This window comes from Diabrotica virgifera, chromosome 1, assembly GCF_917563875.1.
Source record: "Diabrotica virgifera virgifera chromosome 1, PGI_DIABVI_V3a".
Taxonomy (NCBI): domain Eukaryota; kingdom Metazoa; phylum Arthropoda; class Insecta; order Coleoptera; family Chrysomelidae; genus Diabrotica; species Diabrotica virgifera.
In genome coordinates this window covers 53,876,747-53,904,233 of record NC_065443.1, presented here as the reverse complement: position 1 = coordinate 53,904,233, position 27,487 = coordinate 53,876,747, and the positions used below count along the sequence as shown (strand labels likewise).

At 31.7% G+C, this 27,487-nt stretch overlaps 1 protein-coding gene across 1 annotated transcript in view; it reads right to left on the bottom strand.

The window, feature by feature from the left end:
- Positions 1–27,487, bottom strand: part of LOC114324952 (uncharacterized) — a 62,648-nt gene that overhangs the window by 10,110 nt on the left and 25,051 nt on the right. The window contains exons 5-6 of the mRNA XM_050659907.1: positions 6,472–6,772; positions 293–404 (exon numbers count right to left, since the gene is read on the bottom strand). Coding sequence (XP_050515864.1) covers positions 293–404; positions 6,472–6,772 — 413 coding nt within the window. The remainder of the gene's footprint in view (positions 1–292; positions 405–6,471; positions 6,773–27,487) is intronic.

The window sequence follows — 27,487 nt, the reverse complement described above, 5'->3', positions numbered from 1 at the left end:
AAATATATTGACGATTTATGTAATTTTAGTAAATTGGATTGTTATTGTTTTGTTGTCTTGACTTTTTATAAGCTTTGTCGATAAAATTGTACAATTTTTCATGACAATAAAGCATATTTCTATTCTATTCTATTCTATTCTATTCTATTCTATTCTAACATAATTTCACTCCTCCTCGGGTCGTGAAATTAAAACTGTCAAAGTGTCACTCGAGATACAAATCGATAATTTTAGAGCCTCCTGTAATTGCTACTAAAAATTATTATGGTGTGATAAATTATTATGCTCTTACCTTGTGGTAATCTTTCTAAAGCAAAAGTGTAGTCACGTGTTTTAGAATATTCTCGCATTTTTTCTTCTGATGGTTCTGCCAGAAACGCTTTTATAATTGCTTTAAATACTGGCTGAAACATATTATTTGTAGGTCAATATATTAGTAACAATTTTTTGTTGACTGCGAAAGAAAAGAACAAAATGAACGAGTCGAACGTATTTCTTAATATACAGGGTGTTTCATTAATAATTGTCAATATACCTTAACCTTATAACCCTAGCACAAAATACGAAGATTTAACCTAAAACACTTAAATAAAATGTGGTTCCTTACCGAGTTACAGGGTGTTTTATCTAAAAATTTAAAAACTATTTTTGCTCAGCATTTTAAAACTATACAACGTATCCTTTTCATACTTAGCAGAAAGTACGACTACTAGACACCCTACTAAATAATAATAAACAAACGTTTCTAGCTACCACCAGAGGCGTACTACAGGGGTTGGTGAATGGTTCACCCTTCTCGAATTCTACGCCACTGGAGGAATTACTATTTTAGTGCCATTTTTAGATTCTCCAGTACTTTCGACGTAAATAATATACTCTTCATTGATAACGATAAAGTCATTAGTTTTCGAGATACTTGAAGTTAAATATGAAACGGCACAGTTATTTTGATTAATTTTTATGATATGATTCATATGATTAAAATTTAAAAATTATTTGTACCCAGTACTTTAAAACTATTTGGAGTATCCTTATCATACTTGGCAGAAAGTGTAGGTACTGTACACCCTACTAAATTGAGATAAATAAACGTTTCTAGCTACTACCAGAGGCGTACGACAGGGGATAGTGGCTGGTTGACCCTTCCCGAATTCTACGCCACTGACAAAATGGCTATTTTAGTGTAATTTTTTGATTTTGAAATAATTTTTATGTAAATAATATGCCTTTCATTCGTAACGATAAAATGATTAGTTTTCGAGATATTTGAAATTAAAAATGAAGCGACACAATACATTAATCAAAATAACCGTGTCGTTTCATTTTTAACTTCAAAGATCTCGAAAACGAATGACTTTATCGTTACGAATGAAGAGTATATTATTTTCATATAAAGTATTGGAGAATCCAAAAATTGAACTAAAATAGCAATTTCGCCAGTGGCGTAAAATTTGGAAAGGGTCAACCATTCATTTTCCCCCGTCGTACGCCTCTGGTAATAGCCAGAAACGTTTGTTTAACATAATTTAGTAGTTTGTACAGTACCTATACCTCCTGACAAGTATGAAATTGATACGTCGAATAGTTTTAAAATGCTGAGCAAAAATAGTTTCTAAATTTTTAGATAAAACACCCTGTAACTCAGTAAGGAACCATATTTTATTTAAGTGTTTTAGGTTAAATCTTCGTATTTTGTGCTAAGGTTTCTCCAGTTACTATATGGACAATTATTAATGAAACAACCTGTATAAAAATGTAGTCAGAAAAATTATCGGATTAGTCCATAGATGACACTAATGCCATTTATAAGTAAAAAAAGATTGCTACTTTATTAAGTTGATGAGGATCGAATGATCAATACAAATGGTAGAAAAAATGAATACTTACAGAAAAGTGGTTCAAAATCAGGTTCAAATACTACCGTCAAAAATGGTAGAATTTTTTTTAATGGCTTCGGCAGTTTGCCGTACAGCCAGTTACATGATCTTTTAATTTCATTAGGAGCAGTAAAAAGAAAAATGGTAGAAATAAACGAAAGATTTGTTCAACAAAAATGTAGGAACATAAACAACAAATTAGGATAGCAATCTTACTACCATTTAGTAGTCCAAGTAATGAAGCTTAAAATAGGACAAAACCTCGCAATTTTTACAGAATGGATGGATTTGCTTGAAAATTTGAGAATAAGTAGTGGATAGTCCAAGGATCAAAATCTATATGATGCCAAAAGCCGCTTTTACCATAGGGGTGGTTACTACCCCATGTCAAGGGTGAAAATTTTGTATTATATTTTGACCGCAAAAGTTGGTAAAAACATTCATTCTAAGCAAAAAATATTCTATACATTTTTTTGATAAAATTAATAGTTTTCTATTTATTCGCTATCGAAAGTGTTAGTTTTATATTAAAAAAATTCATGTTTTTAATCAGTTTTCTGCAAATAACTCAAAAAGTTTTTGTTTTATCAAAACAACTTTGCTTAACAAAAATGTACGTTTTGAAAAAATCAACAAAACCGTTTTGTTTTATTTTCTTTAAGACTAATAGTAATCGAGCTATACTTTATTATATGTTAGGTCTTCTTCGGCAAATGCTAAATATTGTAGTTTCAAAGTCAAAAGACGGAAAAACTATCCATTTTTCGAGGATCACTTGTTTAAACTAATTTGAAGTATTTAAAAATATCTATCTTCAGAAATAAAAAAAAATCTTTAGCTCAAAAATTAGGTGGCTTATAATAAAAAGAATGTCAGACCCTATATTTTTCAGCGAAAAAGTGATCGAAAGCAAACCCCTAATCACCACCCTGAATAAAATTAGTCATTGACCTTATTTCATCTTCTTTACTTATGTATTATTAATATGTCCTATAAGTTTAACTGGTTTAGAATGATTAGTTTTTAAAAAAATGGAGTCAAAAGCAAATATCGAATTTTTGAAGTTTGGTAAAAAATTCCCTTTTTTTCAGAATAGAAAGATTATCATCAGAGATAAAAAAAAATATTTAAATATAAAATTGTAGCTCATTTAATTCCCAAGAACTTGGTTTACAAAAATTTTCTCTACGGTAAAAATTGAGTGAGCTATTGACAATTAAATCTTGTAATAACATGCAAAAATCACCTTTACCAACCCTTTCAAAGTCACCACTTTTTGCGACTGAGGATTTTAAAAGGATTTAATATTAATAGTCTTATAGATCTTGTAAAAACCTACAAAATTATTTTTTAACAAACTTTCTAAAAAATTAAAAAGGTTACGGTTAAAAAATCAATATATTTTTTTCAAAAAAAAAAGAAATCCAATTGGAAGCATAATAATGTAAGTTAGCTTTGCTTTTAGTCATTGGCCTTATTAGTTCTTCTTTATTCACATATTATTAATAGATTTTAAAAGTTTGACTGGCTTAGTATGATTAGTTTTTAAAAAACTAGAGTTAAAAGCCAATAACGACTTTTTGTAGTTTGGTAAAAAATGGCATTTTCTTCAAAATATAAAGATTAGTATCAGATATACGAAAAAATGTTTTTATATGAAATTGTAGGTTATTTAATTCCCAAGAACTTGGTTTGAAAAAATTTTTTCTACGGCAAAAATTGAGTGAATGGTAAATGAGTATATATCGAAAAACATTGATTTTTTCTATATAAAACTAACACTTTCGATAGCGAATAAATCGAAAAGTATTAATTTTATCAAAAAAATGTATTGAACATTTTTTGCTAGAATGAATCTTTTTATCAACTTTTGCAGTCAAAATATAATAAAAAATTTCCACCCTTAAGATGGGGTGGCAACCGACCCCATGGTAAAAGCGCCTTTTGGCATCATATAGATTTTGATCCTTGAACAATCCACTACTTATTCTCAAATTTTCAAGCAAATCGATCCATTCTGTAAAATTTGCGAGGTGAAATACTTCGGTTCCTGGACTATAGAGCGCAGTAACCCAGATAGTATGTAAACTTGTGGTCAGTTTGATTCTTCTTTGATTTTAAATTGCTGCGTCAAATATGACGAGGCAAGTTTGTGTCAAGTTTGCTGCAATATTGTTATGACAAAGATGATGATTCAAGTTTGTAGTAACTTTGCTGCAAGCTTACAGTTGCAAAGCCACGTCACGCGTGCCATCTATTTGGTTGACTTACACGTTACGGTCGGTTCGGTTCGTTTTCGTTCGGTACCCTGACTGATGTCACGCCCACGTCAACGAAAGTGTTGCCACCGGAGGTAAATTTCCCTTTTTGCGAGAATTTTCAACATAAAAGGGAAAAAGATAACTTATAAGGAAATTTTTGCTCCAGTCCAAATTGTAAAATATATTTAAAAAATCAAAATATTTGAACATAATTCAACATATTTTCACATATTTTTTAAATAGGAGCATAGGAGGGAATTTTATCATAAAAGTGGGAATTTTTAAGGTACGTTGAGGAAAAAAGCTTACTCGACGGCTGGCAACACGGGAAATGTAATCTGCCAAGCGGTGATAATTTGTGGTTATGTTCTATCCTATGTTGTTATATTTTTCTTTGACTTTTTGTACAACTTAAATTTACCGTACAATTCTCCGAAACTCTTAGTTTAATTATTATTACTAAGCTGAAGCTTCTTTTTTTCAGTTTTTTATAGACCAACCTGCTTGTGGTGATTAGGTACAGATTGGTATTATTTTTGCTTTGGTGAAATTGAGGTAAGTTTTTTTTGTTTTTCGTAGCTTCTAGCTGTATTTATAGACCTGGATCCCGCGTACCAAAAAAAGTTGATTAATAGCAAGCTAAAAATTTGTTAATAGCTTACCGGTGTCTAGTCGGACATTTTAAAAATTTGGAACGTCAGATTACGAAAAGGTTCCATGTATTTTGTCGGACAGAACTTCCATTTGATTTGTTACCATTTCATTAAACTCTCGTGCAAAAATCAGACTGGTTTTTATTACCAACTGAACTTTTAATGAGTGGAACGCGAAGTGCATATCAAATGACAAAAATCATGTTGGTTAGTAATAGCAGTCTGATTTTTGCGTGAGAGTGTAATGAAAGGATAACACATCAATGGGATGTTCTGTCTGACAAAATACATGGAACGTTTTCATAATCTGACGTTCCAAATTTTTAACCTGTTCCACAATTAAAACCATGCCCCTGTTCCAGTGTTCCCATACATCAAAGTTTGTCCGACGAGACACCGATAAGCTATTAACAAATTTTCAGTTTGTTATTAATCAACTATGTTTTGTTACGCGGGATCCAGGTCTATTACATACTATCTAAAATCAATTATATTTATAATATATTTATTATATATAAATAAGTTTTAGGTTATATTGTAAAATTGTTACTTTAACATCTTTTTATCTCTTTTAATATCAAATATTAATTCTGTTCACACAGCAATAGTTTATAACAATTTCTTTTATTTGTTTCAGAGCTGATAGACAAAACTGATCATCGGAACACAATCGGAATCTGAAGCTAGCGGGTTTATTGTAAGTTCCAATAAATAGTTTTAGACAAAAGATTGTATTTTAGTTGAGTGATTAATAAATAGGTATATAAAATTGTATTCTATTTTTATTCACGTTGTTTTATTCAAATTGTGGCTAGTAGTATGTCAAAACAAGCCTTTAGCAAGTTTGAATCAAGTTTGAAAAACAAACTTCATGCAACAAAACAAAAACAAATCTTCAGCAAGTTTGTTATATCAAGTTTGTATCAAGTTTGAAAAAACAAACTTTATGCAAGTTTGTCACACTCTAACTAGCAAGTTTGATTTAATCTTGCTGCAAGTTTGCAAAGTTGCCATGGCAAACCTGCAGCAAGCTTTCATGTTTGATGTATCAAACTTGTTGCAAGTTAGAAAAAAGTTTATATTGTTATCTGGGAAGCAATGTAATAAATTACAATTTGAAGGACCACCCACTGACGTGGGACATAAGAACACAAGAATTAACAATACGTAATTAAATGACTAACTTTGATCCTATCACCTCCAAGTTAAGATCTTGTCAAAGTTTTGGCGTAAAGTTCTTACATTTAAACCGCCTATTTATTGTCCAATTAACACTAGTCCGCCTCACACCTCACGAGAGCACTGGTACAGTTTAAATGTCACTGACTGACACATGAACCAAGGATGTTTTCTTTACTATTAATAAACTTGATTAACAATAAGCATTTGCGAAACATGTAGCTTTTAAACTATTAGCCAGATACACAATTACTAATATAAATTACAGGAGAGTTGAAAACCCTTATCAATAAATGCGTAGACTGGTCGAATTATACCTACGTATAATATCATAGAGCATAAGGAGAAGAACAACTAAAAGAGAGAGTTCAAAAGTACCCAGCCGGTTAATCTTAAGCCTTCTAGCTGGTGTGAAATAATGCAAAAGGTTTAAGAAAATAGCCAAAGAAAATATTTTTTATTATTATTTAGTAAATTGACGAATTGGAAAAAAAAACTTACCACTTCCGAAGTTGATATAGAGTAAATCCAAACTTCGTGAGGAGCAACCCACGGAATACCACTATCCAATAAATCTTGCACTGTTTCTATAGGATGATCATATCTAGGTAATGTCATAACTGCAGCTAGTCCACTACTGTAGGTACTGGACAGGAAGAGACTATACATAAAAAGTAATCCCATAAATAACGTCCCGTATCTTCCTGGAGGTGAATCGACATCATCGACACATTGAACGAGAAATATTTTTACCATTGCAAGCATGGAATTACCAAATGACTTCTTAGTTACATCTATTGAACTAAAAAAATTACAACGATTTTCTGTTTATTTGTCAAAAAACTTTTGCTTTTCAAAGGTGAAGTTCTTGAAAAAGTGTTATTTACTTTATATACACACACCGGCAAAATTAGCCGAACACGTTAAAAATGGGACATGTTTGATGTCTCGTATTTCATAAACCAGTGGTCCGATTTGAGTGATTCTTTTAGTATGTTATAGCCTTATTATTTAAGAATATTGTTGTAATAATATTGTTGCTAGACAGGTAAATACCATTTTATACCGGGTGTACCAATCATACTGTGGTTTTTTCTTAAAGTTTGGAACACCCTGTGGAATATTCTAGCATATGTAAAATATTAGAATTAATACTCGATTGTAGACTTAGGCTTGCTTAACATTTTCCTTTTCGATTCATTTACTTATGTGAGATAATAAAAAAGTTATGTGCGTTAATAACTATCCATGTTTTTCATCAATAAATCCTCATAGTAGGGGAGGAAAGTATACTAAATTTGCAGTTACTCGAGCGTTATGGGGACCTATGGGATTGTGAAGAGTATGTGCTAAAATCAGAAAAAGGTTAAGTTAAGTTTTCCATAAAGTGGGGGACTTTTCATTTTTTAATTTAATTTTCCATTTGAAACAATCATTTTCTTCGATTATAGCGCTATCTATCCATAATTCGAAAAAATATGTCGAATAAAAGTTGCTTATTTTTACGTAAAGAATCCAAATCTGCAATAAAAATTGGGGGCTCCTAATTAAGATTTTAAATTAAATCCCCCACCCAACCTCCGTGGGGGTTCGTGACACCCCACGGAGAGGGGGGGGGGTAAATTAAAAATTATAAATACGAACCCTGCGATATTTTGCGAAATGAACATCAGATCGTAAAACTGCAAAATATACCTATTCAATATTTTTCAAAAATCTACCGAATGGCACCAAACACGACCCCCACGGAGGTGGGGTGGGGGGTTACATTAAAATATTAAATAGGAGCCCCCAATTTTTATTGTAGATTTGGATCCTTGACGTAAAAATAAGCAACTTTTATTCGCAACATTTTTTTCCTATTATGGATAAATGGCGCTATAATCGGAAAAAACGATTGGTGGAAATGGAAAATTAAATTGAAAAATGGAGAGTCCCACACTTTATGGAAAATTTAACTTAACTTTTTTTGGTTGTAGCACCCACTCTTCACAATCCACTCCAGGTCCCAAGAACGCTCGAGTAATTGCAAATTTAGCATACTTTTCTCCCCTACTATGAGGATTTATTAATAAAAAACATGGTTAGATGCTAAAGCACATAACTTTTTTATTTTCCAACATAAGCAAATGAATAAAATAAGAAAATGTTAAGAAAGCATAATTCTACAATCGAGTTTTGATTTTAATATTTTATATATGCTGGAATATTCCACAGGGTGTTCCGAACTTTAAGAAAAAAACACAGTATGCTTGTTACACCCGGTATAAAATGACATTAACCTGTCTAGCAACAATATTATTACACCGATATTCTTAAATAATAAGGCTATAACATACTAAAAGAATCACTCAAATCGGACCACTGGTTTATGAAATACGAGACATCAAACATGTCCCATTTTTAACGTGTTCGGCTAATTTTGCCGGTGTGTGTAATTTAACGACTTTTAAATGTTTACATAGGCAAAAATTTACGTATTGTAGCCTAAAAGTTTGAAGAAAATGCGAAAGAAATAGTGCTGGCGGTCAAAGTAGATAAAACTAAAGCCCTAATACAAGCAAGGAACCAACGAAACTTGCAGAATTTAACAATAGACGACGCCAATATAGAAGTAAATAGTATAACAGCTCACATACCTAGGTTGTACAGATAACAACTGAGAATGGCAGTGAGGGTGAAGAAATACGGAAATTGATAAAATGCTTGCTAACAAAGCATACTCCTCTCTGTCGCAGGTATTTAGATCCGAAGATATCCATAGGGAAGAAAAGTTTAAAATATATAAAACCATCATACGGCCAACAGCAACATATGGCGTAGAAAGATAGATCATGACTGAAAAGACAATAAATATTATTAATACTTTTGAAAGAAAGATATTAAGGAGGATATTGGGACCCATTTGCGACAATGGTATATGGAGACTAAAGTTCAACCACGAGTTATACTAATATTACACAGAACCCTCTATAGCAAATTATGCAAAAATACAAAGTTTGCGCTGGGCAGGACACTTTATAAGAATGGATAACGACAGAACACCTAGTAGAATACTTAGCGGCACTATGGTGGGACATCGGCCAGTAGGAAGACCAAGGAAGAGGTGGATAGACGAAGTGAGAACCGATGCTAAAGAGATATTGTGAGTGGACAACTGGAGGAGAGTAGCCAGATACAAAAATAAAATAAAAATTTTCAAACTAAGTTATCAATCGAAGTAGCACAGAAAACGACAATAAATATCGCCTCCGTACCACCAGATTGACAACAGGTGGAATACTTTTATAAAAAATTTATAAAAATAATATAAAAAATTAAAAAAATATAAAATAACTTATAAATTTTGAAAATCTCAGGAGGTGTAACCAATAATACTGCTCAATATAATTTTATCAAAAAAAAAGAAAAAAAAAAGTAAGACGTTACACTGAGAAAGGTTAAGTTTCTGAGGAGATAGTCCGAACGAGACCTTTATCGCAGTGAAACGAACCAGTTGTAATGAGCAGAAAAGATAAAAAATACGAAGAGCTATTTCGAATAGAAAGTGACAGTACCACGACAGACGAAAACGACAAGAAGAGAAAAGAGGAAGAATTGGAACGGGCTTTTAACAAAAGTCGAAAAATAAGCAGATCTCCCTCCTAAAGAAAGGAGAAAATGGAGGAGAATGTACAAAAAATTATGGAAATGATGGCACGAGTAAGTTTAAAAATCGAGGAACAATCAAGAGAACTTAGCGAGATGCGTAGAGAGCAGAAAGAATATAGAGATGAAATAAGAGAGCTACGACAGGAGAATATAACATTAAGAGAAAAAAAAAACACGAAACTAAAACAGGCAGTTTATCAAATAGAAGAACGGCTTGAAAGTTTAGAAAATCAAAAAAGGCGAAAAAATATAATTATACAGGGTTTGAACATAGATACAAATGGCCCAGATATCCTAAAACATGCAATGAAAAATTTTATGCAGACAGAATTAGAAGTAGATGTACAAATAGAGAAGGCTCTGAAGTTAGGAGAAAAATATTGTTTGGTTGAGCTTGAAAAGGAAGAAGATAAAAGAAAAATGATGCGAAACAAAACCAAATTGAGAAATCGAGAAGAAGGTCTAGTTTATATCAACGATGAACTATCAAAGAACGACAGAATTTTACAGAAACGTGTCAGACAAAAAGCGCAAGAACTAAGAAAGGAAGGGAGAAAAGTGAAAGTAAGGTATTAGAAAATATATGCCGATCATGAAATATGGCGCTGGGATGGAATGAACCAAACGTTGGTGGTAGAGACCAAAGCAAAAAACTAAGCAATAGCAATGAAAGGAAACAAATGACGACGAAAAATGCAAAGAAGAGGATTACGAACTATGGAAATAAAACAAATCAAGACAGCATTAAAAAAGAAAAGCCGAAAAATGACAAGATACAGTTTGCAACAGAGATAAATAAGACGGAACGACGCAGGCAATGGACAAGGCAATAAGTAAAAATAACAAAAAGAAAACTAAAGTCAACTTGGGTACATGGAATGTAAGAGGCATATACGAAACAGGAAAACTCAAAGAATTAATTAGAGAAATTAAAAGATATAATGTAGAAATAATAGCTTTACAAGAGATAAAACAATTGGAGACAGAAATAGTAAAAATGGAAGACGTGGTATTTTTTAAAAGCGGGTGAGAAACCAGAAGGTTAGGAACAGGTTTTATAATACAGCGAAAATGGAAGGAAAGAGTAATGGCATTCCAACCAATATCAGATAGATTATGCACAATAAGATTAAAAGGGGACAAACGAAACATAAGTATAATAAATGTACACGCACCGATTGAAGATGCCACAGAAGAAGAAAAAGATGAATTCTACGAGAAATTGGAAAGAGAATATGATAAATTACCAGGGTTTGACATCAAAATAATTATGGGAGACTGTAACGCCAAAGTCGGAAGAGAGAATATATACGAACACACAATAGGGAAATATAGTAAGCATGAGGTGTCGAACGATAATGGCCAAAGAATAATAGGCTTTGCAACAGAAAGGCAAATGGTGATAAAAAGCACACAATTACGCCGAAAAGATATATATATATATATATATATATATATATATATATATATATATATATATATATATATATATATATAAGAAATACTGGATATTAGTGACTGTCAATATCAACAAACATCATATATATATATACGTGGATTTCCCCTGATAAGAAGACAGTAAATCAGATAGACCATATTTTAATAGAGAAGAAGCATGCAAACAAAATAGGACTACTAAAAGATAACAACACACAGAAGAAGTATGAACAGGGAATAACCAACAGACTAATCAGGGAACAAGAAACGTCAAGCCCAGACAAACAATGGAAAAATATCAAAGCAAAAGTAGAAGCAAAAAGAGAAAATACAACGAGAACAAACTGAAAGAAATAGAAGAAAAAATAAAAAAAAAAAAAAGAAATAAGATCATTCTACCAGGAAGCAAAAAAAATGGAAAGAGGATATCAAAAAAACAACCCATATATGAGAGATGATAAAGGGATGTTGCTAAATGAGCCGGAAAAAATAATGGAAAACTGGCAAAACTATTTCACAGAACTGCTAAATAAGAGCGAAGTACAAAAGGAAACACACCATCAAATTGAAGATGATCATATAGCAATAGAAATACCCACAGAACAAGAAATAAAAAACGAAATAAAGAGCTTGAAAAATAAAAAAAGCCCAGGAATAACAGAAATATCGGCCGAAATGATAAAATCATCAGGGAAAAGACTACAGAAAGAGATATATGACCTGATAAAAAGAATATGGGAAGTAGAAAAAATGCCAGAAGAGTGGACCATAGCAAGGATATGCCCTATACATAAAAAAGGTGATAGAATGCTATGCGAAATGGTACTCTCACGAAGACCAATACAAAAGAGGAGGAAAGGCAGGCAAAGGAAAAGATGGAAGGACAGTGTATATGAAGACTTGAAGAAAAGTAACATTGAGAGATGGAAAGAACTAGCATTGGACAGAAGGAGATGGAGGAGGAGATGATGAAGGACTGTATAAAAAGACTGAAGTGTAATTAAATAAAATTTATAAGTTTTGTAAGTTATGTAAGTTATATTAAGTTATTTATTATATTATTTATGTAATCAGAAATGTAAACTTTTAGCCCTAGGCCTACAAGGCCTGTTGCGCTTAATAAATATAATTATCAGGAAAACTCTAAATGGGTATTTATTCCAATAATACCGAAATTTTTAGATAATTATTGTTTACATATCAATGGGCAATTATTTTACTGACATCTGAAGCAGGCTCTGCCACGGTAAGGCCGACGATGATCTCGCAACAGCTCAGCGTTTTCTTCCAATTTATTTACATTGCCCGTAAAATCCAACGCTGAAATCTATTCTTGAATTTGAGTATGGATGAGGAATGTAGTGGTAGATTTTTCGGATCATTCTAAACAAAAAAGTTTTTGAAGTGAAAACTTCTTTAGGTATGTTGTGCGATTTTTGAATAGGGGAAAAAGCATTGAATTCGCGACCGTCATTGCGACCGTCATCGCTTATGCTATATATTATTTGTATGTATATGTAAATTGTACAGAGTATTTAAATTTAAAATAAATGTAAAACTTATTTTAGGACGAGAAAAAGGATTTATGTCGCGACCGTCATCGCAACCGTCATCTCTTCGACGAAATAAATTTTGTACGTATATTTATTCAAGTGAAAACTTTTTTAGAAACGTTGTGCACTTTTTGGATGGGAAAATCTATTAAATTGGCGACCGTCATCGTTTCGAAGAAATTAATTTTTGAAGTGAAAACTTCTTGAGGGACGTTGTGCACTTTTTGGATGGGGAAAAATATTAAATTAGCGACCGTCATCGCGACGGTTAAAGCTTCGACGAAATAAATTTTTGAAGTGAAAATTTCTTTAGAGACGTTGTGCACTTTTTAGATGGGAAAAATATTGAATTAGCGACCATCATCGCGACCTTCATCGCTTCGAAAAAATAAATTGTTGAAGTGAAAACTTCTTGAGGGACGTTGTGCACTTTTTGGATGGGGAAAAAGTATTAAATTAGCGACCGTCATCGCTTCGACGAAATAAATTTTTGAAGTGAAAATTTCTTTAGGGACGTTGTGCACTTTTTAGATGGAGAAAAAGTATTGAATTAGCGACTGTCATCGCGACCGTCATCGCTTCGGCGAAATAAATTTATGAAGTTAAAACCTCTTTTGAGGACGTTGTGCACTTTTTAGATGGGGAAAAAGTAATAAATTAGCGACCGTCATTACTTTGAAGAAATAAATTTTTGAAGTGAAAAATTCTTTAGGGACGTTGTGCAATTTTTGGATGGAAAAAAGTATTAAATTAGCGACCGTCATCGCGACCGTCATCGCTTCGATGAAATTGATTTTTGAAGTGAAAACTTCTTGACGGACGTTGTGCAATTTTTGGATGGGAAGAAATGATTAAATTAGCGACCGTCATCACTTCGACGAAATAAATTTTGGAAGTAAAAACTTTTTTAGGGACGTTGTGCACTTTTTGGATGGAAGAATAGTATTAAATTAGCGATTGTCATCGCTTCGATGAAATAAATTTTTGAAGTGAAAACTTCTTGAGGGACGTTGTGCACTTTTTGGATGGGGAAAAATATTAAATTAGCGACCGTCATCGCTTCGACGAAATAAATTTTTGAAGTGAAAATTTGTTTAGGGACGTTGTGCACTTTTTGGATGGGGAAAAATTATTAAATTAGCGACCGTCATTACTTTGACGAAATAAATTTTTGAAGTGAAAACTTCTTTAGGGAAGTTGTGCACTTTTTGTATGGGAAAAAGTAATACATTAGCGACAGTCATCCCTTCGACGAAATAAATTTTTGAAGTGAAAACTTCTTTAGGGACCTTGTGCACTTTTTGGATGGAAAAAAGTATTAAATTAGCGACCGTCATCGCGACCGTCATCGCTTCGATGAAATTGATTTTTGAAGTGAAAACTTCTTGAGGGACGTTGTGCACTTTTTGGATGGGGAAAAATGATTAAATTAGCGACTGTCATCACTTCTAGGGATGGCGGTTTTTGACAAAACACCGGTTTTCGGTTATACCGTTTTTTTGCTTACAGTTTAACCTGACGGTTATAACCGGCCAAAAAAACCGGTTTTTGGAAAAACCGGTTTTCGGTTTTTTTAATCCAATAGGTTACAAAGTTACATTTACAATACACTTTAGTTTGCGATACTCCATTCGACTCGATATCAATATGATCAAAATTAGTACTATCGAAAGAACATGCATTACTTTTAACACGTTTGTATTTGTAGAATAGGTACATTTTTACTCATTTAATACTTCCTGTATGAGTGTATCGTTTTGAAAACGTAGCGAAATTCTTGGAGATTCGTATTCGTAATCAGTAATTCGATATTCATAGTCAGATCATTATTTTTGGTAATCAGAAAAAGTCATTTACTTACCCACTTTCAATGTCAAGAGTTAAGTGTAAACAATATATGATGTTTGCGTCTAATTCAACCAGATCACTTCTTATGTAAATATTATGATTACAAATACCTTTTCAAGGAAATATTATAATAAAACTTAATAATTGTTTCTGGCTGATGTGAGATTGCACTTTCAGTTTGCTTCTGTATTTTATAAAATAAAATAAAATTTGAATTATGGTTTCGTTTGGAATAATTACGTGAAAATAATAATTATGATTGGGATCCGAAATAATACCTAACCTAATCCTAATCACCGTAAAAACCTACTAACCGGTTTTTACTTTAAAAAGAAAAAACCGGTTATAACCGGGACAAAAAAATAACCGGTAAAACCGCTTATTGCGAAGTAAAACAACCGGTTTTAGGTTTAAACCGGTAGGTTTTTCCCATCCCTAATCACTTCGACGAAATAAATTTTTAAAGTGAAAACTTCTTGAGGGACGTTGTGCACTTTTTGGATGGGGAAAAAATATTAAATTAGCGACCGTCATCGCTTCGACGAAATAAATTTTTGAAGTGAAAATTTGTTTAGGGACGTTAAATCATTTTTGAAGTTAAAACTTCTTGAGGGACGTTGTGCACTTTTTGGATGGGGAAAAATAGTAAATTAGGGAACGTCATCGCTTCGACGAAATAAATTTTTGAATTGAAAATTTCTTTAGGGGCGTTGTGCACTTCTTGGATGGGGAAAAAGTATTGAATTTGCGACCGTCATCACTTCGCTGAAATAAATTTTGTACGTATTATAAATTACGTATATGTATGCATAAATAGCATAGGGCATACGCATCGCGTATATGATATAGGTATAGCACTTCTTTTTGGATGGGGAAAAAGCATTGAGCTCGTAATTTATTTACTATAAGAAGTTTTCACTTCTGTCGGCACTCCCACGAGTGCCTTCAATTTTTTTTTGTAATTTTTCTCTTACGTTGATCGTTTTCTAGTTATAAACAATTTAAAGCTAAAAAAAGATAGATGACGATATTCAAGGCAAAATATCATTTTTGAAATTATGAAGTACCTAAACTAAAGCTCAAACCTTATTCTATTAGTTCCTGATAAGTACTCTGGACTTATTTAATTTTTTAAAAACATTGTTTTTTAGTTCGCCTTTCTACAGGGAAAATTGCTCATTTACAATTGAAAAAATTTATTTTATAATAAAATACGGCAAAATTTCTTATCGGTACTTGATAGAAGAAGGTTAACTTGAATTTAGGTACTTGATGATTACAACGATACTATTTTTTACTTGGTTTTTGAGCCTTGAAAATCGTCATCTTTCGTTCTTTTTTCAGTTTTAAATTGTTTTTAACTCAAAAACGATCAACTTAAGAGAATCATATAAACGACCTTTTTTTGCTTAGAATACCTAATCCAAAAAATCTGAAATAATATCTGCCCGGGTCGATTTTTTTTTAGTTATAAAAAACCTCATTTTTATTAATTAATTATAGTCACAACAAAATTAGATCGGGCGCCCCTTGTTTTTTATAACTGTTAACATACTAAATTACATATTCAATAATTTTTATCCAATAAACAGATCGGTGCAGATCGACCTTATATCATTATATCGGATCCTCTACTATTATTAAAAAACGGATAAAGCTAAAAATGTCAGTCCTATTGTTTTTTTTTATTTTTATCACAAGATGTACTTTTTATTGATTATAAATAGTTCGTAATAAAAAAATGTTACAATAAAATTAAATTTTACGCTGAATTAACTTTTATTCTGTTATAAAAACCTTATAATAAGAGTAATAACTATTATGGTATGTAATGTAATTATATTATGCTAGTTTTTATAATATAGCTGACTTGCATTTTATATTATATTCGAAATTTTTGATGTGATACATTTGATTGATTTTATTGTATTAACAATCCTCATTAAACATCCTCATTAAAATTACTTTTATCACATTAATTAAATTCAAAAAATTCTTATCACTTTATATAAATATAATAGTCCATTCTTTAACGGTAAAATATTGCAAAACCTCTACATTTTAAAGAACCGCTTGGATTGACATGAAATTTGGCATACACATAGCTAACAAGTCAAAGAGAAAAAGTGATATTGTGCCGATATGTGCTTTTGCCCTGGGGGTGGTTTTCACCCCCTCTTGGGGGTGAAAAAATATTCGTCCAAAGAAAGTCAGGAAATTGATAAACTGGCTAATTTTAAGTAACTTTTCTTCTATAGAGTTTTTTCACTAAGTCAATACTTTTCTACTTATTTGGCAGTGAATATGTTCATTTTTTCAACAAAATAACCACGCTTTTAGACGGTTTTTCGTAAATAACTCAAATAGTAAGTATTTTGTCGAAAAAATATTCTTAGCGAAAATATAGCCTGTAAAAAATTTAAAAAAGTGGTGTATATATCACGTCTCTACACCTAGTAGAAGCAGAGTTATAGCTAATGCAAAATAGCAAAACCTATAATAAAGTATAGCTCGGTAGTATTAGTCTTAAAGAAAATAAAAAAAAAATCATTTTGTTTATTCTTTTCAAACGATACATTTGTGTTAATTACCATTGATTTGATAAAACGAATATTTATTGAGTTATTAGCAGAAAACTGATTAAAAACATTGATTTTTCGATATAAAACTAACACATTCGATAGCGAATAAATTAACAACTATTAGTTTTATCAAAAAAATGGATTACTAGGCTACTAACTTACTAATTTTTGTGGTCAAAATATAATAAAAAAATTTCACCCCCGAGATGGGGTGGAAACTACCCCCATGGTAAAAGCGCCATTCGGCATCATTTAGATTTTGATCCTTAAACCATCCATTACTTATTCTCAAATTTTCAAGCAAATCCATCTATTCCGAAAATGTCCATTTTTAGTTCCTTCGCTTTATTTTCAAGTAAGATACAAACATTGCATGTTGCTGTCGTTCTCATAGCCGATCCGATTATGCTTAGAATATTCTGCTCATTGAAGGGCTGTCGTAGACTAGGAGCCTTGGTTTGGGTGTTCTCGATAATGTTAAAGATTTTCCTGGGGATGTGCATATGGACCTTTACTGCAGTGGTTTCCTGTTGCCTTCTGCGTCTTCATACTGTTGGACATGGATGCAGTTTCATCCACCTTTAGGAAGAATTTTATCAATTCGGGTCTAATATTTTTTTATAAAAGAAAACTTATTCCTTTTAAATGATTTTATATTCTTGCTTAATAGGCCGAATCTTGCTAAAAGATTCGGGCGTTGCATCTCTCAATCCCTTTCTTGTATGTGTGTATGCTGCATGTCCACAGACTTTTTCTCATACTCTTTTGTCTAAGGAGAATTGTACGAAGATTTTTCGAACTGATAATATTTATCTACATATATAATGGTTTTCTTGGAATCTTACTCCAGGGAAATAATAAATAAGCAAGAAATAGACCATGTTCGGGACACTGAAATATCCAGGTAGCTGACAACTTTTTTAGTTATTGTAGACCTATAGGATGAAAACCTACCTCTTTCCTGCCTAGAGTTCGCTTCCGTTTTTTAATTATTAATAATTTAGTGCAAAAAACGCGATTTTTTCGAATTTTTGCACTCTATTAAAAGCTAAATAGTTTACATAAATTTACAAAATTTGATTTTTTAGAACATTGAAAAGGCTTAAAATGCCGATTTCTTCATTTTAAAAAGTCAATTTGTTGGTTCGCAAATTGCAAAACCAAATGAAAACATATACTTGTTAATAACTTTTACTAAGTTTAAGTTCTAAAGGAGCTCAAGCGGGAATTTTTGCAGTTACTCGAGCGCGTCACTCAAGATAAAACGCCACTTCCGCTTTTTACTTTATCCTTTGATAAAGATGAAGTTATAAAAAAAATCTATGCCATTAATGAAATATTAAATATGAGAGTACAAATAGAGGCTTTCAGAAAACCAAAATTGCTGCCCCAATGCAAGCGCTGTCAGGAATATGGGCACACACAGAATTACTGCAAAAGGGAACCAAGGTGTGTCAAATGCATTGGAAAACCTCTAACCAAAGACTGTCAAGAACTCAAAAATATAGCTCCAAAATGTGTTCACTGCGGCAATGACCATCCAGCTAATTATAGAGGATGTAGCACTGCAAAAGCTCTGCAAACACTAAGAAATAAAAATATAAATAACAAGGCTCCTGAGAGCAGATTAAATATAGAAAATATGGAAGATAGACACCGAACTTTAAGAAGAGCTGGAGTATCTTATGCTCAAGTAACACAACCAGAAACAGAAAATAATACAGACACAGTAACTGAAATGCTGCAAAAAATAATGGAGAAAATGAGCAAACAAGAAGAATTTAACAAAAAAGTACTTGAAAGGCTGGACAGACTTGAAAATATCAGAAGCCGTTCATAATCAGACTGTAATGCCCTCGGACCTTAGGATACTCCAATGGAATACAAATGGACTCTTACAACACCAGCAAGAGTTATTAGTAACCCTAAAAACACAAAAAATAGACATATGTCGAGGTGTAAGAAAATGCATTTGGCCTTTCTGGTAATAATAAAATAACCAGACTTCAGTACACTTGGTACGACATCTATATGAATTAAACGAAAAGATTTCTCTGGTATACAGAAGAAATCTTTTCCGTAGCGGACGCGAAAATGTAAATTTCAAAGTCTTCATAAAAGACGATGAACGACAAAAGACACCTCTTTGTGTCACAGATTTGTCTACAAAGCCACGTTATTGAACAAAGTTTGGTATTGGGGTACTTATCAACCCACAAAATTTGAGACCGATCCATTAGTTAGTTTAAAAGTTATTCTATTTGTTTATCCCAGAGACCTTTGTTTTGCAATAATATAAGACAGAAAATAATGAAGATAGGACAATTCTGCGTATGCCAAATGAAAGTAGAAGAGTGATATAAAAATGTAACAAAAATGATTATTGCAGAATTGCCATATCTTCATTATTATCTGTCTTATGTTATTGCAAAACAAAGGTCTCTGGGATAAACAAACAGAATAACTTTTAAACATAAATAACATAATGTCATTTAAACATAAATAACATAAACGACCTTTATAAGGAATTAAAAGATTTAAAATGCTTTTTCCCAATAAACCTTAATACTTTAATATTTACAAATGATATGGAAATTCTTCATCTCATTTATAAACATGTTAAATTATGTAAATACAAGTTGTAAACGTAATATAATAGGCATAATTTGTTAATGTGGTTTGAAAAAATAAAAAAAAATATATATAAAAAAACACATAATAAAATAATAACAAAAAAATAATAAATAAAAAAAAGAAAAAAAAATAGAAACAAAAATAAAAAAAGAATAGAAAAAAAAAGAAGTAAAAAAAAGTGTTTCGCACAAATTAAAATATATATTAAAAAACAGTAAAATAATTAAAAAAAAAACAAAATAAAAAAAGCTACACAATGTACCAATGTATCTATAAAAATAATATTGTAGAATGTACTTATGTTTATAAGAAATTTATGACTATGAATCTGCAATCAATCACAAACAAGTCTGGCTAATTGGCTCTGCCAAAGCCATTTTTCAAAAAAAAAACTTTTAAACTAACTAATGGATCGGTCTCAAATTTTGTGAGTTTTTTAAGCACCCCAATAAAAATTTTTGTGTGAAACCCTAAAGTTCTAAGTTAAACTTAGTAAAAGGTATTAATAAAAATAGATTTTCATTTATTTTGCAATTTGCGAACCAATAAATTGACTTTTTAACATTCAAAAATCGGCATTTTAAGCCTTTTCAATGTTCCAAAAAATCAAATTTTGTAATTTTATGTCAACTATTTAGCTTTTAATGGGGTGAAAAAAATCGACAAAATCGCATTTTTTGCACTAAATTGTTAAAAATTAAAAACGGACGCAAACTCTAGGCAGCAAATAGGTAGGTTTTCTTGCTATAGGTCTACAATAACTAAAAAAGTAGTCATCTACCTGGATATTTCCCTATCCTGAGAGAATCCTTATTTTTCTGGACTATCTGTCTTACTGAATATTTGGGGTAATTTCTCTTTTAAATCTCGCAGGCATTATTAGGGCATGCTTTTCTGATATCATTATTTTACTATCACTATTTTTCTTTGATATTCTTACATTTTGAAATGTTCATTGGTATAGGAAATTATATTTCCTAAGAAACCATGTAAACGTTGTTAGTGAAATTAACAAATAACTAAATTCTCTCCACTAAAAAATTGCTTACCTACTGTAATTCTGAATTAATTTTTAACCCAACTGATTTATTATGTATTAAATTAGTATGGTGATAAGAGCAAAAACAATAGACTATTATTATTGGTGCCAACCTATAAATACAAACCCTTACAACAGTGTTTATTCATTTCTGAATATACACATAACAATGTCTTACAAGATTATAGTGGTGAGTGTTTTACTAGCAATACTCCTTGTTCCGGCCACTGAAGCTTTTGATAGAAGAGGATTGGGGCGGCCATGGCCATTGGCGTGCAATTGTGTACCCCGTTTTCAGTGTGTATTCGTCGATCCATCGTGAGTATATCATAAGAAAAATTAGGTATTATAGATATATAAGAATAATACAGGGTGATTCATTAAGAATGTCAAATCTCTGAGTTGTAGATTCTAGACCTCAAAATATTAAAATTGAACCCAAATCATTTAAATAAAATGTGCCTCGTTACTGATATACGGGATGTTTTATTTAAAAATTTAATAATTATTTTTATCCAGTACTTTAAAACAATTTGAGTATTCTTATCTCATGCCAAACAATGGGAATACCAGTAGGAGATTCTTATTTGTATACGTTGCTATTTGCTGACGACCAAGTTGTGATTGCTGCTGATAAAGATGACGCCAGTTACATGATTAGAAAATTCAAAGAGGAGTACCGAAAATGGGGCTTGGAAATGAGCATGGAGAAAACTGAATACCTTGTAGTCGGAGGTGATACTGAAGACTTAGAATTAGAAGGGGAATACATAAAAGGATGTGATGAATTTAAATATCTAGGTTCTATTTTTGACAAACACTCCACATGCGATCAAGATATAGAATATCGAATAAGTCAAGGAAGAAAAGCTATAAAACAGCTGAATGGCATTTGGTGGAGTACAGGATTGCAAAATCAGACAAAGAAAAAAATCTACCAAACTATCGTGGAGGGAATTGTCCTGTACAACTCGGAAGTGTGGGAAGTAAAAGACCGACAAAATAAACGACTACAAGCTTTAGAAATGGACGCGCTTAGAAGAAGCTACAGAATATCTAAACTGCAGCATATCCCAAACGAAGAAATAAAAGAAAGAATGGAAGTAGAAAATGATATTATAGACAGAATAGAACAAAAAAGATTGATATGGTACGGGCACGTCCAGAGAATGGGACCAACAAGATGGCCCAAGAAAATGATCCAGTATGCACCACCCGAGAGAAGAAAAAGAGGCAGACCGAAGAGAACATGGTTACAAGATGTAGAGAAAGCAATGAACAGTAGACAACTCAACGAGGAAGATATTCGTGACCGAAAAGCATGGCGAATAGGATGCGGGAAACGGCGAATGCTGTAGAACACCCGATATATATATATATAGGGTGAGGCAGATAACTGGCCTATTAGAAATATCTCGAGAACTAAGGGTAAGAGAATCATGAAAATTGGAATACAGGGGTTTTGAGGTATGAACTATTTAATGAAAATATTTTCATGTCTTTGCAACTTCCGGTTATACCGGAAGTTGCTTATAAGTTCGTTTTTTAAATGGGACACCCTGTATATTTTTACATTTTTGGATTCTCCTCAATATCTTCTTTCTTAAAATATGAGGTTTTGTAATATTATAGAGGGTATTTTAAGAGATATTTACGTTTTTTTATTAATTTCGTAGCAATATTCACACCCTGTAGAATTGTAATAGTTTGACATTAAAAACTCTGCTTACGTTCAAGTGATTTTTAATATAGTCTACTATTGTTAAGAATCATCAGTATAGCTAATTTTGAAATTTTGGTATACAGGGTTGGTCGAAACTCGGAATGAATATTTTCTGAGTTTTCTTAAATGGAGCACCCTGTATTTTAGTATTGTAATGAAATGATATTTCATGGTACTTTTTTATTTTATAAGTATTCTCTATACCTAACTGCTTTAATTTGTGAGTTATTGGTGATTCAAGCTAAACATTAATTGCAACAAACAATACGTAAAATTTTATTAGGTTGGCTGTGAAAATATTCAATCACAAATCATTTTTCAGAAATAAATACATATTAATCCAGACTGATCCTTAAAATTACCAATAATGGTTTAGCTATCAAAATACCTACGTAGTTAAGATTGTTGGTGCGATTAACAATTAAGCACAAATTAAAGCAGTTAGGTATAGGGAATGCTTAAGAAATAAAAAAGTAACACAAAATATAATTTCATTACAATACTAAAATACAGGGTGTTCCATTTAAGAAAACTCAGAAAATATTCATTCCGAGTTTCGACCAACCCTGTATACTAAAATTTCAAAATTAGCTATACTAATGATTCTTAACAATAGTAGACTATATTAAAAATCACTTGAACGTAAGCAGAGTTTTTAATGTCAAACTATTACAATTCTACAGGGTGTGAATATTGCTACGAAATTAATAAAAATACGTAAATATTTCTTAAAATACCCTGTATAATATTACAAAACCTCATATTTTAAGAAAGAAGATGTTGAGGAGAATCCAAAAATGTAAAAATATACAGGGTGTTCCATTTAAAAAAAACGAAGTTATAAGCAACTTCCGGTATAACCGGAAGTTGCAAAGATATGAAAATATTTTCATTTAATAGATCATCTTTCAAAACCCCTTTATTCCAATTTTCATGATTCTGTTGCCTTTAGTTCTCGAGATATTTCTAATAGGCCAGTTATCTGCCTCACCCTGTATATAGTATCCTTTTCATACTTTGCAGAAAGTGTAACTACCCTACACCTTACTAAATTATGATAAACAATCGTTTCTGGCTACTGGTTTCTGACTACAAAGAGAAAAGCTTCTTAAATATGGAAAATCGATAGCCCAGTAAATGAACGGGAAATACGGAGATGCCGTGTAATTTTCAGGGGCAACTCCAAATTGCATGAAAATTTGGATTTAGGTTCTACTTGCTCTCCACTTCAAAGTTGAAATTGCACCGTTGGTTGTTTTTACTTGGGGGGTGACAGTCACCCCTTCTCGGTGGTGAAAAAACATACGTTCAAAATAAGCCCGGAAATGGATAAACTGATTAATTAAAGCAACTTTTGTTATATATAGTTTTTTTTTAGGTAAGTCAATACTTTTCGAGTTATTTGCGATTAAAATGTTTATTTTTCAAAAAAAAAAAGATACTGTTTCAGACGGTTTTTCGCAAATAACTCAAAAAAGTAAATATTTTATCGAAAAAAATATTTTTAGCAAAAATGTAGCTCAGAAAAAAAAACGAAAAGAGTTGTGCATTCGTGAAATCTATAGACCCAGAAGAAGCAAATTTGTAGCTAATGAAAAATACGTTCTTATTCATCCAATTCCAAATCGAATATTTCGTCGTGAAATAACCAAAAAATGAAGCACTTTTCGGGAAAACCCCATTTTAGTATGGTATAGTTAGACCCAAACCCAGACATCCAAAGTGAAAGTTATCCTTTAACACCAAATTGTTCTATATGGTCCACATAATGTTCAGAAAAAAGTCACACCATTTTGAGCGTCGGGTTTGGGGGGAGAGGGGGGGAAATCTGCCAATTCGTAGTTTTTTAGGTTTTTCGTCAATATTTCTAAAACTAAGCGGTTTAGCATGAACAACCCTCTACACAAAATTGTTCTACATTAAATTTGAAATAAAAAAGGCCCTATGTATAACCCTTCTAAAATGAACGGTTCCAAAGTTACGGAGGTAGTATAGTATAATTGGTCAAAAAAAGGCCTAACCCAAGCATCCAAAGTAAAAGTTTTCCTTCAACACCAAATTGTTCTATATGGTCCACATATTGTTCAGTAAAAAGCTACACCATTTTGAGCGTCCGGTTTGGGGGGGGGGGGAGATGGTGGAGAAGTCGGTAAATTAGTAGTCTTTTTAAGTTTTTCGTCAATATTTCTAAAACTATGCTTTAGCCTAAGGAATGTTCTGTAGAAAAATGTTCTACATAAAATTTAAAACAAAAAAGGTTGTATCCATAATTGTTATAAAATCAACGGTTCCAGAGTTACGGAGGGTGAAAAGTGGAAGTTTTCGATACTTTTTATATTTACCGATTTCTCCCCCATCTCCCCCCCCCAAACCCGACCCTCAAAATGGTGTGACTTTTTTCTGAACATTATGTGGACCATATATAACAATTTGGTGTTGGAGGATAAGTTTCACTTTGGATGTCTGGGTTTTTGGTATAGTTATATCATAAATATTGCCCAAAAAATATAAAAAGTATCGAAACCCTCGACTTTTCACCCTCCGTAACTCTGGAACCGCTGATTTTATAACAATTATGTATCGAACAGTTTTTGTTTTAAATTTCATGTAGAACATTTTTGTATATAACATTGGTTACGGTAAAGCATAGTTTTAGAAATATCGAAGAAAAACGTAAAAAAAACTACTAATTTAACGGCTTCTCTCCCATCTCCCTCCCAAACCGGACGCTCAAAATGGTGTAACTTTTTACTGAACAATATGTGGACCATATAGAACATTTTGTTGTTGGAGGAAAACTTTTACTTTGGATGTTTGGATTATACCTTTTTTTAGACCAGTTATACTATACTACCTCCGTAACTTTGGAACCATTTATTTTAGAAAGATTATGCATACGGCCTTTTTTATTTAAAATTTAATGTAGAACAATTTTGAATAGAAGGTTGTTCATGCTAAACCGCATAGTTTTAGAAATATTGGCGAAAAACCTAAAAAAACTGCGAATTTACCGATTTCTCCCCCCTCTCCCCCCCAAACCCGACGCTCAAAATGGTGTGACTTTTTTCTGGAGATTATGTGGATCATATAGAACAATTTGGTGTTGAAGGATAACTTTCATTTTGGATGTCTGGGTTATGCCATCTTTTGGATCAACTGTACTATACTATTTAAAGTTTTGTTGTCTTTAAAAAAGATTTATTTTAGTTTTTTATAAAAGTTTCCAGCATTAAAAATAAGCGAGTTACGCTCAAAATAAAGTCGGCCACCTTTTTTTTTTGATAAAAAATTCATGAAAATCTCCTCGTGTTTGGCTCCCCAAATAAAATTAATCGTTACCGCTTTACAAACAATATACTTTTGCTTATATATTTTTTACATGATCTGTTAATTTTACCGGTTTAAAATGCTTATTTTTGAAAGGGTTATAGTTGAAAAGGCTGGCACGTGTCACTAATCACGAGTGTATGCAAACTTTGAACAGCCATATCTTAAGCATTTTTTCTTACAGAAAAATAAAATGAATTTAACATATTTATAACAGCAAAACCTCCATTTTTTTACTCTTTGAGATTTTTCATATTGCTAATACTTTTTAGGTTACTTAGAAAAAAGGAAATTTTTCAAAAATTTTTAGAAATTTTTTTTTACTTTAAAACCAAATTTTTTAAAAAATAAGCACTTTAAACCTGTTAAACTTAGAGATCATATAAAAAATATACATACATTTAAAGTAAATGGTAAAATGATACGACTAATTTTATTTAGGGTACTAAATAGAGGGAGATTTTCACAATTTTTTTTTCCAAAAAAAAGGGGCCAACTTCTTTTTCAGCGTAACTCGTTTATTTTTGATGCTAGAAACTTTTGTAAAAAACAAAAGTAAAGATTTTTTAAGAAACTTTAAAAAATATTAATAAGTTTCTCCCGAAAATTGCTTAATTTTTCGGTGATTTCACGTTGAAATATTCGATTTGGAATTAGGCGAATAAGAACGTATTTTTCATCAGGTCCAACTTTGCTTTTAGTCGGTCTATAGACCGAGTTGTTGGTTTTTTGTTGGTTTTTTTATAAGCTACACTTTTGCGAAGAATATTTTTTTCGACAAAATATTTACTTTTTGAGTTATTTGCGAAAAACCGTCCGAAAACTTAGTTTTTTTGTCGAAAAATAAACATTTTTAATCGAAAATAACTCGAAAAGTATTGACTTACATAAAAAACTCTACAGAACGAAAATTGCTTATATTCAGTTAATATATCCATTTCCGGGCTTATTTTAAACCCACATTTTTTCATCCCCGAGACTGTCACACCCCAAGTAAAAGCAACCAACGGCACAGATTCAACTTTGAAGTGGAGTGTAAGTAGAACCTAAATCCAAATTTTCATGCAATTCGGAGTTGCCACTGAAAATTACACTCCAAAATGGTCATTTACAAGGAACACTTTTAATTTCCTTGTAAGATGTAAGATGTAATAAGTCCTTACACAATTTATTTTAATAACAAATTATAGTATTTTTTTTTCATTTTAGCGAATCGTGCGCCAACGAACAGATCCCTGATTACGTCTGTTGTTTAGATGGATTCCTGCATGGAAGAGGACGCCAACATGTCAACAATTAATGTCAACGTATATTTTTGAAATTTGTTGTTACTATTATAAATCTTTTGAAATCTGTAAAACTCTAAACCTTGAAATATAAGTATAGATTTTTGCAATTAATAAGGCAGTGTAATATTACATTAAAAATTTCATGCTATTTTTGTTTTAATTTTTTCTTAGGGCTACAGACGACATCAGTGAATAAGTAACTAAAAGTAGTTAGCCCAGTAAATGCCCGTTTTGGAGTGTATTATTGGACTTGCACCCAGAGCTGCTTTTACTGGGGGGAAAGCCATATCCGGAAATGGATAAATTCACTAATTCCTAGCAACTTTTATTCCATCGAGTTTTTGAACTAAATCGAAAAAATGGTGTACATATTGTGTACAGTAAAAGCAAAGTTGTAAATCATGAAAAATAGGTTTTTATTCGTCAATTTCCAA